Below are 16,410 nucleotides of genomic sequence, written 5' to 3' on the forward strand. Positions count from 1 at the left end.
AAATGCATTATATTTCAGAATCCCTGGCCAAACTATGGTGTAGTATGCTCATTGACGTCTGTTTATCTTGTTTTTATTCACACAGAAAGGCAAACAGGTTTTCAAGTGCAAAAATGACCAAAAAAAAAAAAACAAGGTAGCCCCTCTTTGAAGACACACAGAGAAGGCAAAATGCCTTGGACTCATGCCTGACTCTCTCTGCTTAATCTGCCTTACACACAGGGTGCCCTCTGGGCCTTCCCATGCACTGCTTACACTGAGGCTTAATGCATTTCCTACCTACTCAACAGAGTCTAAATTCCAGAACTGCAGGCAGGGCCACACATACACATTCCACATGCACTCCCAAAGGAAAGCTTTTCAAAACGATAACTCAGGAGCTGTATATGTTTCAGAGCACAGCTGGCCACTGTCAACGTAATACAAGCTATTGTTTGGAGACGCAAACGAGGTGGAAGGGGAGGGAAAGGATGACACGGGATGTCCCTTGGAGATCTAGGGTCTAATCGCTGACGCAACCAGAACTTCCGTTCACCGGGACACATTTTACGGCTATTGGTTTCTGTTGCTTTGAAGAAGCCATAATTGGCTTATTGTTTTCTCTGGTATGCGTATCATCCTCTTCAGCTGAACTTTTTAAAAAGAACTAAAAGACAATAACACGTCATTAACCAGTTTCATTTCAATACAGCTTGAATCAAAAGAAAAGCAGAAAACTGGCCGAAAACAGCTTTCATAAAAGAAAAACACTGTTCAACTGGTCAATACATTGTAATGAATTTATTTTGAATGCTCAAACCATTATAATCCTGTACAAGTAGTTATACATTCTGAAGCCACATTTTTGATCCCTTGACTGGCCTGGTTTCACTGTCTATAAATCAGAATTTTAAAAGAATACTGAATATTTCCAATAGGCCACACAGGGAAGTATAGTATTTTTTTTTTTTTTTTATAATTATGGATGTTGTGTATCAGTTTCTATTTCAGGTCTGTTTGTCAGCCTGAGGGGCCCGTATTTTAGCTCAGTGCCTTGGAATGTGACAAATTTCTGGATTACAAGTTTAACTGTCCTACCAAGACCTGATCCTTAAAAAAAAGAATCACATTGTTTAAAAAAAAAATTTGGATGTTCACTTCCGTCAGCGGCAGATTGAGATCAAATATTTTGCATCAGCTAGAATTTTATAACATCATATTATAAAATATGAACATAATTCAGATCTTTCAGTTAAAGAAAACTACAAAATTATATAAAAAAAGTCTACCTGAAGACATAGTCATAGTACAGTATGTCACCTTAGATTTCAAAATGTCACATTATTCAATTGTAGTCAGTATATGGAAAAATGCAAAGTGGTATGTAGTTAAAGTAACATTATTCGGTAGGCTTCATTCGACTTTGAAATGAGTTAATCCTATAGGTTGATGCAAAACCTTTGGCCATAGCTGTAGTACTGGATTACTAGCAATACGGACTAACAGTGAGCAAATAAAGTGAACCAATTATGGAATGGTAAAATACTGAGGAGGTTCTGTGTAGGTATGGAGGTTTTGTAATTGAACAGAGCAAGATGACTCACCAGCATTGTTTGCCTCGGCTTCTAGGATGTGGATCTCCGTGCAGTCGGACAGCGAGTGCTCCAGACAGATCTGCAGAAATCGAGCCTGAGTCCGAGTCACCCTCTTGAGCAGTGATAAGAGCGCCACCGTCTGTTCACACTCATTCCAGCCTTTGAACCAATCCGTGAGGATCCCCACCTGGTCTCGGAACATCATTGCAGCTCTGCGCGTCAACGCGCGTCACACACACACACAAAAACAACAGCAGTCTGCCCCAATTCAGTCACGATGCTCGAATCCCAGCCGATCACAAGCCAAAGGCCCTCACATGTTTTCAGGGGTGTTGTGTTGTCTCCAATACTTCCACCGTGGAAGAAATCTTCACTAGAACATTCTCCACGGGTTGGTCCCCTTTTTTTGACTTCCTGTGCGTTGGTTATTTGGCTCGCTTTTTGGGGGGGGGAAATAAGGGTGACATTTTAAGGCATATTTCTTTAAGAGGAGTCTTCATCTTCAAAAAACAATTAGTGTTTGTCTGTTAATATAGTTCAACTATATTAACCCATTAAGCACACGCTGTATTTATGTAATCTGACACATTGTATTGTTTTAACTAAGTTATCATGACAATACAGTTAGAGACAATTAAAATAACAGGTAGCATTTAACAATGGCACAAGATGCAGACTGTTAAGAGACCTTCAAATTCATTTTGACCGCTTGGGGATCCAGGAGAAACTGAATTAACAGCTATTTCGCTCTTCAAAAATACATTAGAACAGAGACGCAGTTAAAAAGGTGACATTGGAACTCACATGTAACAATACGACAATTTATGAAAAGAATACTTGAATACAATTTCTAAATCATTATGTACTGTTTATATTGTAATTTATTATTTCCCATGCTTGCTCCGATAGTGCAGTAAAAAAAAAAAAAAAAAAAAACACTAGGCATTCAGAAGTTTAAGATTAAGATTTTTATATCTTTATAGTGCTGGGACAAACACAGGTTTTCTTGTTCGAATATTATTTAACATTTTTAACAAATATCCAAATAATCTTTCATTTTGAATTAGCTAGAACATAAAAACATGTCAGATATAAAATAAATCTGATACCACATTAAAGTACCTACACGTGACAGCAACACGTCTGTACAGTACATTAATTACTTCTCACATCATTTATCCATTGGTTTCTCTCAACAGTCATTTCTTCACTCCGTTATATGAACGAACGTGATCATTTATATCGCTTACATTTTGAATATTCAAATATTTCTCCCAGCACTAGATAAAATAAAAACCAATGTTGCCTTTCTTTTTCAGACCAACTGAATCCATTTAAAAAAAAGTTAATCCCAAAATATAAAAATATAAAACATTAAACTCCAAACTATGACAAACAGGAGTATTGCAGCTTTACTTTCTAATATCCTACAATGACTGAAGAAAGTGTTTTTGGTGCACAATGTATGAATTAGGCATCAGTAGGTCCCATCCTTTTATGAGCCTCGCCATGGCAACAAGTGACGCTATGTCAGAATGCCTGTCTGGGAACCACACCCTTCCAGACAGCATGAGGCATCACTGAATCATAGAGCAAAGTGGCTGGGCTTGAGACCTACTTGAAATCATATCTACACCAAAGCAGAAGCTAACAGCCAGATCGCTTCAAAAAAAAAAAAATCAGCACCATCCTCAAATATGAATGAATGATAACCAAGAGAGATGAATCGGCAGCTTAAAAGCAACTCTCCCTTACCTTTTAAGTAAGCGTTCAGTAAGTCTCGACATCTGTTATCTATTAATCCTGCTGGTATTTTCTCTGGGGGTTGGGATACCCACTTTTTTTTTTTAAATGACACCTATAATAATTCACTGAAATTCAGGTTAGGGCAAAAGTAATAAGCCCTGCAGTAGCTTAGTTCCTTAAAATAGACTCTGATTGAGGCCAGACCGTTGGAGTGAGTTTGAACTACAACCCAAAGAAGTGATTCGATACCGGGAAAGGATTTTTTGGTTGACACGACTTTAAATAACTGTTTTTCAAAGAGACTGAGACAAGCAGCGCTGGCCCACATACAAGACAGACGTTTTCTTTGGTGATTTTCCCAGGATAAATATGTATCCTGAAGGTAAAGAACAAGTTACTCTTCCAATTTTGTTTCCTCTTCTCACCCAAAAAACAGACCTCATTTTATATGCAGTGTGACACACAGACATACCTTGTCCCTGTGGGGAGAATTATGAATAGCTCATGCTACTGAGCCCAGGGATCAGCCTAGTTGTCCTTCTCTGTACTGCCTCAAATGCAACAGTCTTTTGCAATGAGGGGGCCAAAACTGGACACAGTATTCTAGGGATCTGGTTTAACCAGACTGCAGGTAGTTTTTGCAAATTTAGAGTGTCCAATTATTTTACCCCCTATTTTCTCCCCAGTTTAGAATGTGCAATTATGTTTGTCCCCTCACCACAGCAACTCCCAACACAGCTCAAGGGAGGGTTCAGTGGACGCCCTCCGATCCCACGACTGAGAGAATGTCAGCTAGCAAGGCCAGCCCTGCAGGTGTTTGCCCGAGCTCACTGGGAGCCTGGCAGGTAGGTTCTGCTGTAACGCAATGAGGGCAAACAGCCCTTTCCGGTTTCACCTCCCTAACCCACGGCAGCTCCACAGCCAATGTGGCCTTGTTAATTTTCACACTGATATACACTGTCTTAGTCAATGTATAATGCAGAAATCCAGTTTTTGGGGCGCTCTGTTTAAAAAGCAGACCTTGTTCACAGTCCAGTCTTTTAGTTTGCATACCTGAAAGTTCCATCCCTATTGGATGTTGCTTGTCACTGTCTTCATCTTCACTCATACAAAAAATTTAAGCAAATAAATAAACCTATTTAAAATCAGCTATCCTGAGTTTGTAGCAAAGGTAGTAAAACAATGTTTTCATTTCAAAACATCTGGCAGCCATACTACTGAAACCCACCAGTTTGCATGCCTTTCTAGCTGCAATTGTCAATCTATTATTAAAACCAATTCCCCTTCCCTTTTAATCAATTCCAACACATCATTGATCAAAATTGGAATTAACAGTATTCTGTTAATGAGCTTCTCACAGGGGGAGCAAATTACTAGCATTTATGTCACCGTTTGTTAGTCAGTTACACTGGCTTCAAATGAAAGCAGCTGAACAAGTCACAAGTATTTATTACATCTCTAAGACATTAGTTCCAATTCCTTCAAAGGATTTAAAAAAGTTGGAAATGGAATTGAAAAACAGAAATTGACCTCCAGCCCTGCATACAGCTAGGTCTATAATGTTTATTTAACTTTGTTTTGAGTGGGTGTTTTGGGTGTTTAAACAAACCATGTTTTATATAACACTAGATTTAACAGATGACATATTTATTTGCTGTGTTTAGAAATTAAAAGGAGCATACAGCGGTATTAATAACTTATAAAATAAGCACAATATTGTCTTCAAGACCATTTTAACATTGCTTTATCTCGGTTTTCTGTATTCTTTTGAACAATAATCAATTATCCACCGCTGTAGCTTTGTTACAACTTTAGTGTACACGAATTTATTTTACCTTAAAATGCCTAGTTAAGGACAACGAAACAAACCACTGCCTGACACATGCAAAATTAAATGCCATTATCAACATACCTCATGGAAGACTGTGTGCATTCCCGTTATTATGAGCGGACTCCACCATTTTACTAACTCACTCCAACTTTGCAACAGCCAACGCAGAAAACACAGCCGTCATGATGCATGCTAATAGTCGAATGGCAGGGCGCTAGCCGCTTTAAAATGTCGACAGCTATATGAAATAAACTCCTGTCTATCGTGCCTTGCCTGCGCTTCTTGTTCTACAGTTCAGAAATATTTCTCGCTGACTGTATACCCCTCCCTTGTTTCTAAGCATGCAATGCAGCGAAATTGTCACACGAGCAGAGCTATAATAGGCAAGGCTCATCTATACTGAAAGAAAAAAACAAAACAAAACAAAACAAAACAAAACAAAAAACTGGCGTATTATTACATTTGAAAACAGCCACCGCCAGTCGCCACGACCACAACAATGGCCATGAATTGTCGTTTTAATATGCTCTTTGCTTATCGATGTACGTCTGAAGAATGTATCTACATTACAGCAGATCTGCGTTAACCAAACCCTGCAGCTCACTCTCTACATTAACTTTGCAGCCTGCCTTATTTTAAGGCATGCACCGCACATAAATAAACACAACTGTTCTGTAAAGATTGATTTTTTTTTTTTATCGTTGACGCTGGTCCTACTGCCTAGACCCCCCCCCCCCTTTAACTTTGAAACTGAACGTCTATAACCCCCCCTGGAAAATTAAAGCAGTTATTTTTGCTATTATCTGAGCAGCAATGCGATCTGACGTGCAGCCGATAGGAGAGGAGATGCCGTACGAACCTCGGGCTCCTGCCGGAGAGCGGTGCCGTGTGTTGAGCACGGCGGACCCGGGGATCCAGGCCTCGCTAGCTTTGAGAGCCAGTCAGTCGGCGGATCAGGATAGACTGGGGGGACTCCTCGGTCATCTGGCGGGTAATGGGATCTGACGTTTCAAAGTTACTTCAGCAGTTTTTGGGTATATGTGTGTGTTTTTTTTTTTTTTTTTTGCATCCCATTTATTTTGTATGCGTGGTGATAGCTTGTTTATCGTACATATTTTTTTCTTTTTTTTTTTTTTTTTTTTTTTTAAATAGCTTTTTGTATTCCAGTGAGCCGGGAGACAAACGGATAATCCGCAATGGAAAATTGAAAAATGCAACACACACACACAACAGGGAGAAACCTTTTTAAATTATTAAAAAAAAAAAAAAAAAAAAAAAAAAAAACACACAAAAAAAAAAAAAAAAAAAAAAAAAAAAAAATGAACTTCACTCTAAAGACCTGACGCTGGGGGGGGGACGGGACGTAAACAGTGCGGCGTTGCGTGTTGGCGTCAGAACCACGGATAAGATTAGGTCTGTGGAAGGTAGGGCGATGCGTCTGAAAGTAGTTTTGATTGGTCAGTGGATTATTGCTTGACTGGAAGGTCCAATCACAAGCAGGGGAGGGGGGTATAATATGTTTGATTGACGTGAGAACCACTGCTTGTTATTTTTGTAATGAACAGCAAAGCAAGCGCAAGTAGATATGAAACAGATCGGCGATTGGCTGCTGGAAATCCAGTGATCGCACAGGGGATGTGCTGGATTATTTATTTATTTGTTTGTTTGTTTTTATGATAGTTTATACGTCCAGCCGGATTCAATTTGATCGATTGGAGACTGATCAATAAAACTGCAACTGCACGCAATTGGCTTTTAAATAATAATAATAATAATAATAATAATAATATTAAAGCATGTATGTACTGTGTCCCAAAATGTTATGACAGTATAACTCTCATATATGAAGAATGATGCATTAAAATAAATACAGAAATATATAATTAAAACGAAAATCCCCCCCCCCCCCCCCCAACCAACCTACTGATTTAATGCTGCATTAAAAATCTTAGCACAAGAATGGGTGTGTCATGCTCGCTCTTGTAGTTTTCAGATTCAAGCCAAGCTGACTTCCTCTGCAGCAGGTAACAGGACCACATGCTGAGCCTCAACCTCGCGATCTGAAACGCATTATAATGTAATGGCAGGAGAAGTTGTTTGAGTTCAGATAAACACACTAGAAAGTTTTCTCTAACAATACATTCCTCCACAGTTGTAAAGCAGGTGGCAATTGGAGTCTGTCCAGGAGAGTAGGGCCTGATTTAAGTTTTTTTTTTTTTTTTTTTGCAACCATAAAAAAAAAAAAAAAGGATGCATTTTTGAAGTGTTTTTGTTATACCAAAATAGTTCATTAGTCTAGCTGAAAATTGAGTATAATAATTTATTATTTTAGTTACATAAACACAGCTTCTGTTGGTGTCAAAGGATATTAGTTGAGAAGAAAAACATTGCAATATGTTTCTTCATGCTTCTCTATCAAGGTTTCAAATGCTTTATTGTATTGGAAGCAGGGAATAGTCAAAGTAAAGTTTACCAGAGTAAAATTGCACAATAATTTAGCAGCTTGTCTATACTTTCCCCATTGTCTACCCTGGTTTGCACCTCTGGGCTTTACAGTGCTTACCTATGCTATACCATGCTTTCACTGTGCTTTATTATACTTTTCTATGATTTTACAATGATAAGCTTTTATAAAAAAGCATTTTACATTTCATTTTTTTTTTTTTTTTTTTTTAAGTATTGGTATATTTCTTGATTTCTTCTTCTGTAGCTTTGTGTATATGTTTTTATTTCTCTATAATGTAATGTAGAATTGCACTCTTAAGAGACCAGTTCAACAACATTTTAGCTGTGCATTTTAGGAATAGGGGACCAGTGATAATGGTGATCATGCACAAAATGGTACTACGCAGAACAATGAAATATCATGAATTCAATTAAGTAACTGTATACAGTGTGTAGGTTGACAGTTTGAATTTGCGAAGTGTCTTGTGAATATTTCCTGCTTACGAACCAGCCTGTCACCTTAGAGAAGGAACTGGCTTGCTGCATCCTGTCACAAGGGTCTGCGAAGAACGCTTCACTTTCCAACAGAAAAGAGGAAGCACACATCTCTTAAAACATGGTAAGAACACCTACTGCTTTATCTCAATTAATGTTATTATTTTTCAAATCAAAGCCATGTTATTTTGCACTTACTGTTCTGAAGCATTAGTGATTCATCAGAAACCTTCCAGAAAAGCCGCAGTGCCTGTGCTGGTGTGTCAGGCAGGGTTGTTTTTAACTGACACTGTAAATCGGCCTCAAACTGTCAGTTCAGGGTTTTTAAATACTGTCCTTGCTGCAGACCTGTTGAGGCATACTCTGTTATACGAATAACTGCTTGTTGTAGAGTTTAATAGTTGAAGTAGAGCATGCTTCAAATTACGTTTCCTGTCCCCTTATTTGTGATCATTCTCTGCGCTTTTATTGCAATCAGCTTTTTAAAAGCATTTTACTATGTGTTAAGGGGCTTTCGTAGAGTTCAGGAGCTTCGTTTCAAGTTGCCTGCCATAGATATTTGCAAGGCTAGATCGGCCAAAGTGTCTTTACAGAAGTAAGAGACAGCGCCATCTAGTGCACAGCAGTGCATTTGAAGATTAGACATTGTCTTTGTAGATGAGCCAGGACCATCTTGTCACTGTCTCTTAACTCTGTAAAGACGCTTTGTCTGTGGTAGGGAATAGAACTGAAGAGCAACTGATATGAAAGTCAAAGCTGCTTAACCCTTTCGGTCCTGGCAGAACTTCGAGGTCCTGCCTTATCTTAGCACCGTCTGTTAGCATGTTCCAGCTGACATCACGTTGGAACCTCACTGGAATCCTATGTTGTGCATGTTTTTGTCCTGTTCTCCTGTATACTCAATAAGGAGTTTACTCTTTAGCTTGGCACAAATAATTCAGGACTGAAAGGGCTAACTTACCATTAAATAAAATAAAAAACACCACAGTTTCCTGAAAGCAACATTTGGCTTAAACCCTTGGTTAGTTAGCGCCATTTTAACCACTTGTCAACTCTTTCTCAGTATGTCCTTCCTAAATATGAGGAACAAAAAATGGCACTTAGATATTTGCATTAGGCATTATTGTAAGACCTACACCACATATACACCCTAGTCCAAGCAGTTAGCAGTTTTTGTTTTTTTAAAGCTTAATGTAGTCAAAAATGGTTTGTCAAATTTTTAAACCGTAATATTACAGCATCTAAACATGTCTGCCCAGTCTGTGACAGTCAACAGCACCTCCTTCTGGTAACGTTGTGGTATTTCTCTGTTTCTCCAGTCAGACTCCTTGGTTGTGTGTGATGTGGACGGGACCCTGATGGACAAACTGAAGAAGTTTCGTTTCCGCAAAGAGACTAGCAACGCAGCCATCATTAGTAAGAGACAAAGGCCTGGTGTTACCGTAGCAACCCCATTAAATCGATAGGCCTACAGAAGTTCAGAATCCTTTGTTGATGCTGAGAAAATGGGGCTTTGTGTTAAAAGCCTGTTGTATTTAGCTTTTACTTATTACAATATGATAGGAGAAAGAAAAAAAAAGCTTCACTCAGCCTGCTCCATCCTCATATGGAAATATATATCTATATATATATATATATATATATATATATATATATATATATATATATATATATATATATATATATATATATATAGATAGATATATAGATATAGATAGATAGATATAGATATAGATAGATAGATAGATAGATAAGTTTAGTGAACTAAAACCGGACAAAATAAGAACAATGAAATTCGATAAAACTAAGACACTGCTTCAGTATTTCATTTCGAGACATGTTTATGTATTTTCGACAGGCAATAACATGTTCTCCTAGTTTTTTTTGTTTTTGAACCCTTTAACAACCTTATATGAGATACCTGTAAATCAAAAGAACCATATTTTGCCAGTTGTTGTAATATGCCTTCTAAATCTGGTCTTCCATGCACAAGAATGGGGAATGCACCACTTTTAACATCTTCAATGTTATGTTATGTTCTTATTGCTTTTCAGTGAAGATTGACAAGGATAAACAGCTTGTAATCTTGGAAGAAGAATATGAGGTAGGTACCGCTGTCACTGCAAAGCTGTGCTCATACATGTTTATTAACATGTATATTGGTTTGCTCCTGCTCAGACATCTCTCTCTAACATAAAACACTGGCTATTAAGTTTTGGAATAATAATCTTTATCTTTCACGTAATTACGTTTCCTTGTTTCATATCTATTACCTTGATTTCAATACATAGGTAATTGCATATCAATGCCATCGTTTTGTATGCTAAGTAAAGCATTGGCTATTTCAGGACATTTCCCCAGACGACCTGAGAAGTGAACTGCCAGAGAGACAGCCAAGATATCCTTTTAATGCCTCTCACAGTTCTAGCTGGGGGCACTCAATGCAAGTGTATTTAACATATTTTAGCTTGTATAGCACCAGCAGCAGAATTCCATTCTGGCAGCAGTAGATGTTTATTTATTTATTTATATTCCTTAGCAACCATAGATGGTGAACGTTTATAATTGGGTCTGGACGATCACATGATGCACCCGTGTATCCTCCTGGACCTCTCAGAACTACATTTCTCATCATTCTCCTGCTCACTGGTAAATCCATCTCAGTTACATATGTGAGCAGGAGGAGGATGGGAAATTTAGTTCTGAGAGGTCCATCCAGGTATATGGGAAGCCAGCTTTAGGCAGGAAATGCAATTTAAAAGTGAAAAAAAGTGGTCAAAATGTAAAATAAATAAATAAAACAATACACACACCTAACAGTTGTAGCAACACATGGGAACATGTAACACAATAAAATAAAAAAGGTCCTTATGTACCCTTTAAGTACATTGCAACTCTGCATAATAACATTGTGATAATGTGTTAGTGTACATGTATTTACAAATTAAGTACTGTGTAAATGTACAATAATTAGACACACAGTGTAAAGTGTTGCCAAAATTAAAATATACTTTGAGGTTATGATTTTTTGTTCTGATTGAAAAACTGATTTGTGTGCAAAGTTCGTATCAGAAACATTAGTAACTAAAATCTATCTGTAGGGATTATAGCTCAAGTGTTTCTTGCAAGCACTGCAGTGTTCTGTGACTGATCCTTTGCGTTTGTGTTGCTCCTTGATTGCGCTCCACATTTCTTGTGTACAGTTATAAATACAACCACTCGGATGGAAGAGTTTCCTATCCCCTCTGCTTCATCTTCTCCAGCCCTGTCGGTGAGTCCTCTGTCTGAATTGAGCAGTTCACCACCATTCAGAACCAACATATTTATGTCACTATAAGAATGTCAGCACGCTGACTACCTGTGCTGTGCCAAGGGTGCTCCCGGCAGGTTTGAAGACTCAAATCTATAATATGGATTAATATCCACAAGGGGGCACCAAACCTCCCTTTATTCTAGTGGTTTATGCACAGCACTGCTATGGCCCAAAGTTTTGCAACGGCCTATGTAATAAACACAATTTGCTTCTTAAAGTGGAATGAAGCCTGCTGCATAATAGACTTTTGCAATATCATTTTGTCTTTTCTTTGATTACATGCTATTAAATAAGAAATCTAAATTATGATCATATAGTTTTTGTTTTATTGTTTCAGTGCTAAAATGCTTCATGTTGCAAAACCTTTGGCCGTAGCTCTACATGTGAAACACTTTGATCTGATTATTTCATGTCACAGTTATATAAGTCGCTGCTTTGTAGGGTTGCAAAGCGTTTACACAAGGGAGGTTATTATCCCTACTGCTTCTTGGCACAGACTCTGTCTTCTATTCTCTGTAGGTTGCAAGCCTGAGCAGCAGATGATGTATGCTGGCAGCAAGAACAGATTAGTGCAGGCAGCAGAACTCACTAAGGTAAGAAACACACTTCTTCTTTACAGACGCTGCCTGGGTTCAAGATTATACTGTGGTGCACCCAGGTACTCTGAGGATAGCAAACCCTCCAACATTCGACAGATGAAAATAGATGCACTATATTGCTGTTATTATTATTATTATTATTATTATTATTATTATTATTATTATTATTATTATTATTATTATTAAGGTTAGAGCAAATTGAAGGTAGTTTTGGCTTTTAAATTATACAGAGGGGGGTTTAGTGTATCGAGGTAATAGCTGTATTTACCTTGATTGTGATTTAGTAAGGATTTTTTGGCAGTCCTATATATCTTTCAAATTCTAGTGAAATTTCATAGAAGAGCATGAAGTTTGTTTTAAAATACGAATGTTTTTTTATTGACGGGTTATAATACAAAGCATAGTCACTCTCAGCCTACTTGAGACATGAGCAGATTTCAAAATCCAGTACATAGCTCTCAAGTTATGAGGTAAGACAACCGCGATTGTGCCATCCAAATCGATAAAGTTGGAGGGTGTGGGTTAGATTCTTGAGGTTGAGTTTATCAGGAGTGCTTTCAACGTTTAGAATGTTTTAGAAAGGATTTGATGGTTGAAACAGACAATGATCCAAGGTGAATCTAAACAACCAAAGTGTACATTAGTTAAAGTAATCGCAGATAACAAAATAATTCCATCAGTCTTTTATTTCAGTTCTATTAGCTGCACAGGTTTCAGGTGTTAAGCTTTTCAAGAAACACATGTTGCAGCAAACATGGATTTTCATTGTGCTTCCCACACGCCAGTCAATAGGGGAAGCAGCTGACTGGTTATTAAGGGAAAGGTGACACTGCAAGGGCAGGGAGAATTTAACCCCTCCCCCCCAGGTGAAATTACCCAGAAAGTGCAAGAAAAGTGCTAAAAAAACGGCTTTAAATTACAGATTTAGTTAACCAGGTGTGGTACTAGATATGTTCTAAATATCATGTTTCTTTCAAAACTGCACATTTGAGACCTGCATAATACACTGTGCATGGTGGCGTGCATGGAATTATTTTATTAGCTACAATGAAATGCACGACACACTGCTGGGGCAGATGTTACTGTCTACCATGTATTAGAGAGGGATATTGTAGTTGTCCAGTAACAGTGATGGAAATGAGACTCCCATTGCACAGCAGTTTAATCTATTTCTGGTTTTCCTGTGAGTTTAATAAGACACACCTGAGCTTGTTACCTATACACACTGGGGCTAAAGCTTATAGTAAAACCTGGAATGGATGAAACTGCTATGCAGTAGGAGTCTTATTTCCATCACCAAATAAGTACAGCTCATAAAAACGAAATGAAGAATGTAGTTCACAGGTACCCACAAATTTTGACAGCCTTAACCAAAATGAACAGCATTTATCTCATTTGATTTCTCTTTTTCTCAGGCTTTTGAGATCAGGAACACAGATGACTTGACCGAAGACTGGCTGAAAGAAAAACTGTCCTTTTTTGGCTGATCAAAACAGGATGGATGGGTTTTTAAAACAAATTCGGGAACTGTAAACAAAAGGGGTACTGAGAATTGAAATTGAGAATTGAATTTTGAATTAGCTTCTCAATATACCGAAAATCTATGATTGCGATCCAGTGTCTTTATTATCTTTACTATGCCTGTTTGTAATTTAAATACCGAACCATTGATTAAAAATGTATACTCAAACCCCAGATTGTCTTTTTAGATTGTGTATATTGTGGAGATCAGGTAACATTTTAAAAGTATTTTGTAAGTAACACCTACCTTTTTGTGGTGGATCAAAATATAAGGAGTCGAAGGCCTTCTGAAGTCATTTTTAAATCCCTCTTTAAGAAAAAATATAAATGACGGGTACTAAATATTCGTTTTCTAGGTGTAGGCACACAATCTCACGATAAAGTAGTTACTGTATCTAGATAGGAAGCTGTTTATTTCTGTCTGTAAAAATATGAAACAAACTATGTTTTGAGTTTTAAAATTATGTATGAATTTGACCCCAGCATTGAAAATGAAATTCTAAAGTCAATTAATCAAATGAACTATTTAAAATAATGCTGAAAATATTGGAATTTTCTTCCAGAGGGCACTTCAAAAACCAACTGCAATCCCAATTAAAACAAATATACCTGAACCAGTGTCATAGGAATGCTGTCTCTTAGTAAACTAATTGGTGCCATTTGAATAATCCATCAGGTTATTTAAATGACATTCACGTTTTAGCGCTGTGTTAGGCAATATTAACAGAGGATAGAAAGAATACAGGTGGTTACAGATTGAAAGGCCCTTGTTTGTTTGTTTAGTGAATAGTAAATATGATCATGGATGGGGTCTCTGATTAACACATCTTGTAAAGGCGTGACTGTGTGGTGTGCTGGGGGAGTCACACAACTCAATGCTGGCGCTTGCGAGGCTGGCCTTTGTCCTCTGGGGGGTGATAGCCCGTTGATATCTGCTGTAGAGCTTCAAGGTGTAAAGAACTGATTGGCTTGGGTATGAACCCATGAACCTTCAGATCTCCTGAGCTGTTTTGGGGATTGCTGCAGAGAGAGAGAACATAATTAGACATTCTAAATTGGAACGGGAAACTGGTAAAATAATTGGGGACACTAAGAACAGTTGTTCATGAACACTGCACCATCTTGGAGGTTTTAAAACTGAGTCTGGTCTCTACTCGGTTTAGCCGATGTCTTAAGTCTTTGTTGGCAGCACTTTCTCTGCTAATACAAACTATCATGAAGTATGAAGGAAATGCAGGCTGGATTGAAATTAGGTCACACATTCATTGTATCTGCCATCCAACAGCTAATTCAAATGTATTTTGCTAGACTGGGTATATGTTTGATTCTAATTTCTCCATTGCTGTATTTTAAATTGTCATTGACTTGAAGAATGACACCCCCAGCTAAATGGACCAGGGTATTTTCTTACACCTGGGAGCTAGCTATTAAAATTGCATCCTAAAAACGACAGTGACTAGATTTTAATTCCTGTACACATTGTTGGAGCTGCCAGATATCCAGTAAATTTAAAACTGGTTTAATGAAATAAATGTCAAGGACAGCTTGAGAGTTTAACAAAACTGTATAATTCCTCCATGTCAGGCACAAATTAACCCTTGGACATTACTATGTGATTTATATGTGTGCATGCACTTTTCCATGTGCCTCTGCCTTTTTGATGTTTCTATTAATTCCTATTGCAATGAATCAAACTGTGGCAGGGCAGAAGCCCTGCTGCTGTAAATAATGTGTGTGTGTGTGTGTGTGTGGAAATGTAAGGTTGGCATGGATGGGGTTAAATCTCTGTCAGCAATCACAAGTGTGGCCACTCCCCAGTTAGGTAATTGGTGCTAATTGGAGAGTGGCTGCATGTATAAAAGGAGCCAGAAAGCCTTTGCGTGCCTGCGTGCTGGTTAAACATATTAGGTAGTACAACAACAGGAGGCCTATTCAGAGCTGTGGGAATAGAAGAAGAACATTACGATTGCTGACACTCATTCAGGAAATAATTGGAAATTGCTTTTCCCTGTCAAAACGACAGACTGCAGAATGTTAATATATAAAATTACAAGCCCATTTAAAAAAAAAAAAAAAAAAAAACATAAAAAGACACTCTTTGAGGGTAATTGATGCGTGCCGATAATAGTCATATAGATGGATTGCTATTGTCAAAAAAATAATTACTGTTACAGTATGTGTGATATATTAACTTCTCAGCTTTGAACAAAACCCAGTATATTGGAAGATACTGGTCACATGGTGTGCTTTACATTGTCACAGCACGGAGGGGGCACTGTTTTCTTCCCCTTCCATATGCTGTCCAGTTCGATTGTGCACTTAACGTCCCTAAAAAAAATACCTTTTAAAAACAGCAAAGTGATCAATATATCAAGATTTGAATCTGTATGCCAACACAATCAGAAGATGATAAACATTTGAAAACATGTTTAAATAATTAAGGCCCAAGATTATGGAAATCAAACATCCTTCAGAAGTTTGTCTTGTGTTCTCCATGGTTATACATTTATTGTCGTGCGCCATGTTTTGTTTTTTTTAATGTGCTTTGAGGTAACTCTTTGAACATGCTTTCAATATGCTCAATTGTACTTTGATATGCTTTTACTTTGGTAAAGTTTTATAAGGGATCTAGCAGTGAATACTATCATAGCCAGATGGTACCAAGCTATTTATTTATTTATTATTTTGAAATCTATATTAGTCCTGTTATGGCTACTGATGTTTTCTACTGCAAACATTTAAAAAAAAGGTATTCTGATGATTATTTCAATAATTTTGGTCAGTTGTTATAAATATATTTATAGTACTGTAAGCAGAGGAAAAGCATGCAGAATTTATTAACTGCAGTTGTGGGCTCCATTACTCTTTCTTTCTTGTTTTTTTTAC

The 16,410-nt window shown here is 37.6% G+C and overlaps 2 protein-coding genes across 6 annotated transcripts in view; one reads left to right on the forward strand and one right to left on the reverse strand.

Annotated features, from left to right (window-relative positions):
• The window catches only part of LOC121303880 (protein Smaug homolog 2-like), a 34,809-nt gene extending 28,709 nt beyond the window's left edge, over positions 1–6,100 (reverse strand). For 2 of the 5 annotated variants that reach the window (XM_041234735.1, XM_041234731.1), the window contains exons 1-2: positions 6,011–6,100; positions 1,584–2,011 (exon numbers count right to left, since the gene is read on the reverse strand). In XM_041234735.1, coding sequence (XP_041090669.1) covers positions 1,584–1,779 — 196 coding nt within the window. In that variant the 5' untranslated portion in view covers positions 1,780–2,011; positions 6,011–6,100. Of the gene's footprint in view, positions 1–1,583; positions 2,012–3,329; positions 4,550–5,232; positions 5,884–6,010 lie in introns of those variants that run through there. The other 3 variants (XM_041234732.1, XM_041234733.1, XM_041234736.1) reach the window with 3 other exon arrangements.
• Positions 6,053–13,698, forward strand: LOC121303881 (glia maturation factor gamma-like). The gene is made up of 8 exons (XM_041234737.1): positions 6,053–6,142; positions 8,121–8,215; positions 9,411–9,507; positions 10,146–10,195; positions 10,440–10,489; positions 11,280–11,362; positions 11,924–11,997; positions 13,419–13,698. Exons 2-8 carry the CDS (start codon positions 8,213–8,215, stop codon positions 13,488–13,490), a joined length of 429 nt encoding a protein of 142 aa, XP_041090671.1. The 5' UTR covers positions 6,053–6,142; positions 8,121–8,212; the 3' UTR covers positions 13,491–13,698.
• Positions 13,699–16,410: the final 2,712 nt, after the last annotated feature.

The sequence above is a fragment of the Polyodon spathula genome, chromosome 35 (genome assembly GCF_017654505.1).
Source record: "Polyodon spathula isolate WHYD16114869_AA chromosome 35, ASM1765450v1, whole genome shotgun sequence".
Taxonomy (NCBI): Eukaryota; Metazoa; Chordata; class Actinopteri; order Acipenseriformes; family Polyodontidae; genus Polyodon; species Polyodon spathula.

Excerpts from the sequence above, each read along its gene's own strand:
- LOC121303881 (XM_041234737.1), top strand. Across the intron at positions 10,490-11,279 it reads CTGCCAGAGAGACAGCCAAG|ATTTCTTGTGTACAGTTATA; the intron begins ATATCCTTTTAA and ends ATTGCGCTCCAC. Across the intron at positions 11,363-11,923 it reads CATCTTCTCCAGCCCTGTCG|GTTGCAAGCCTGAGCAGCAG; the intron begins GTGAGTCCTCTG and ends TATTCTCTGTAG.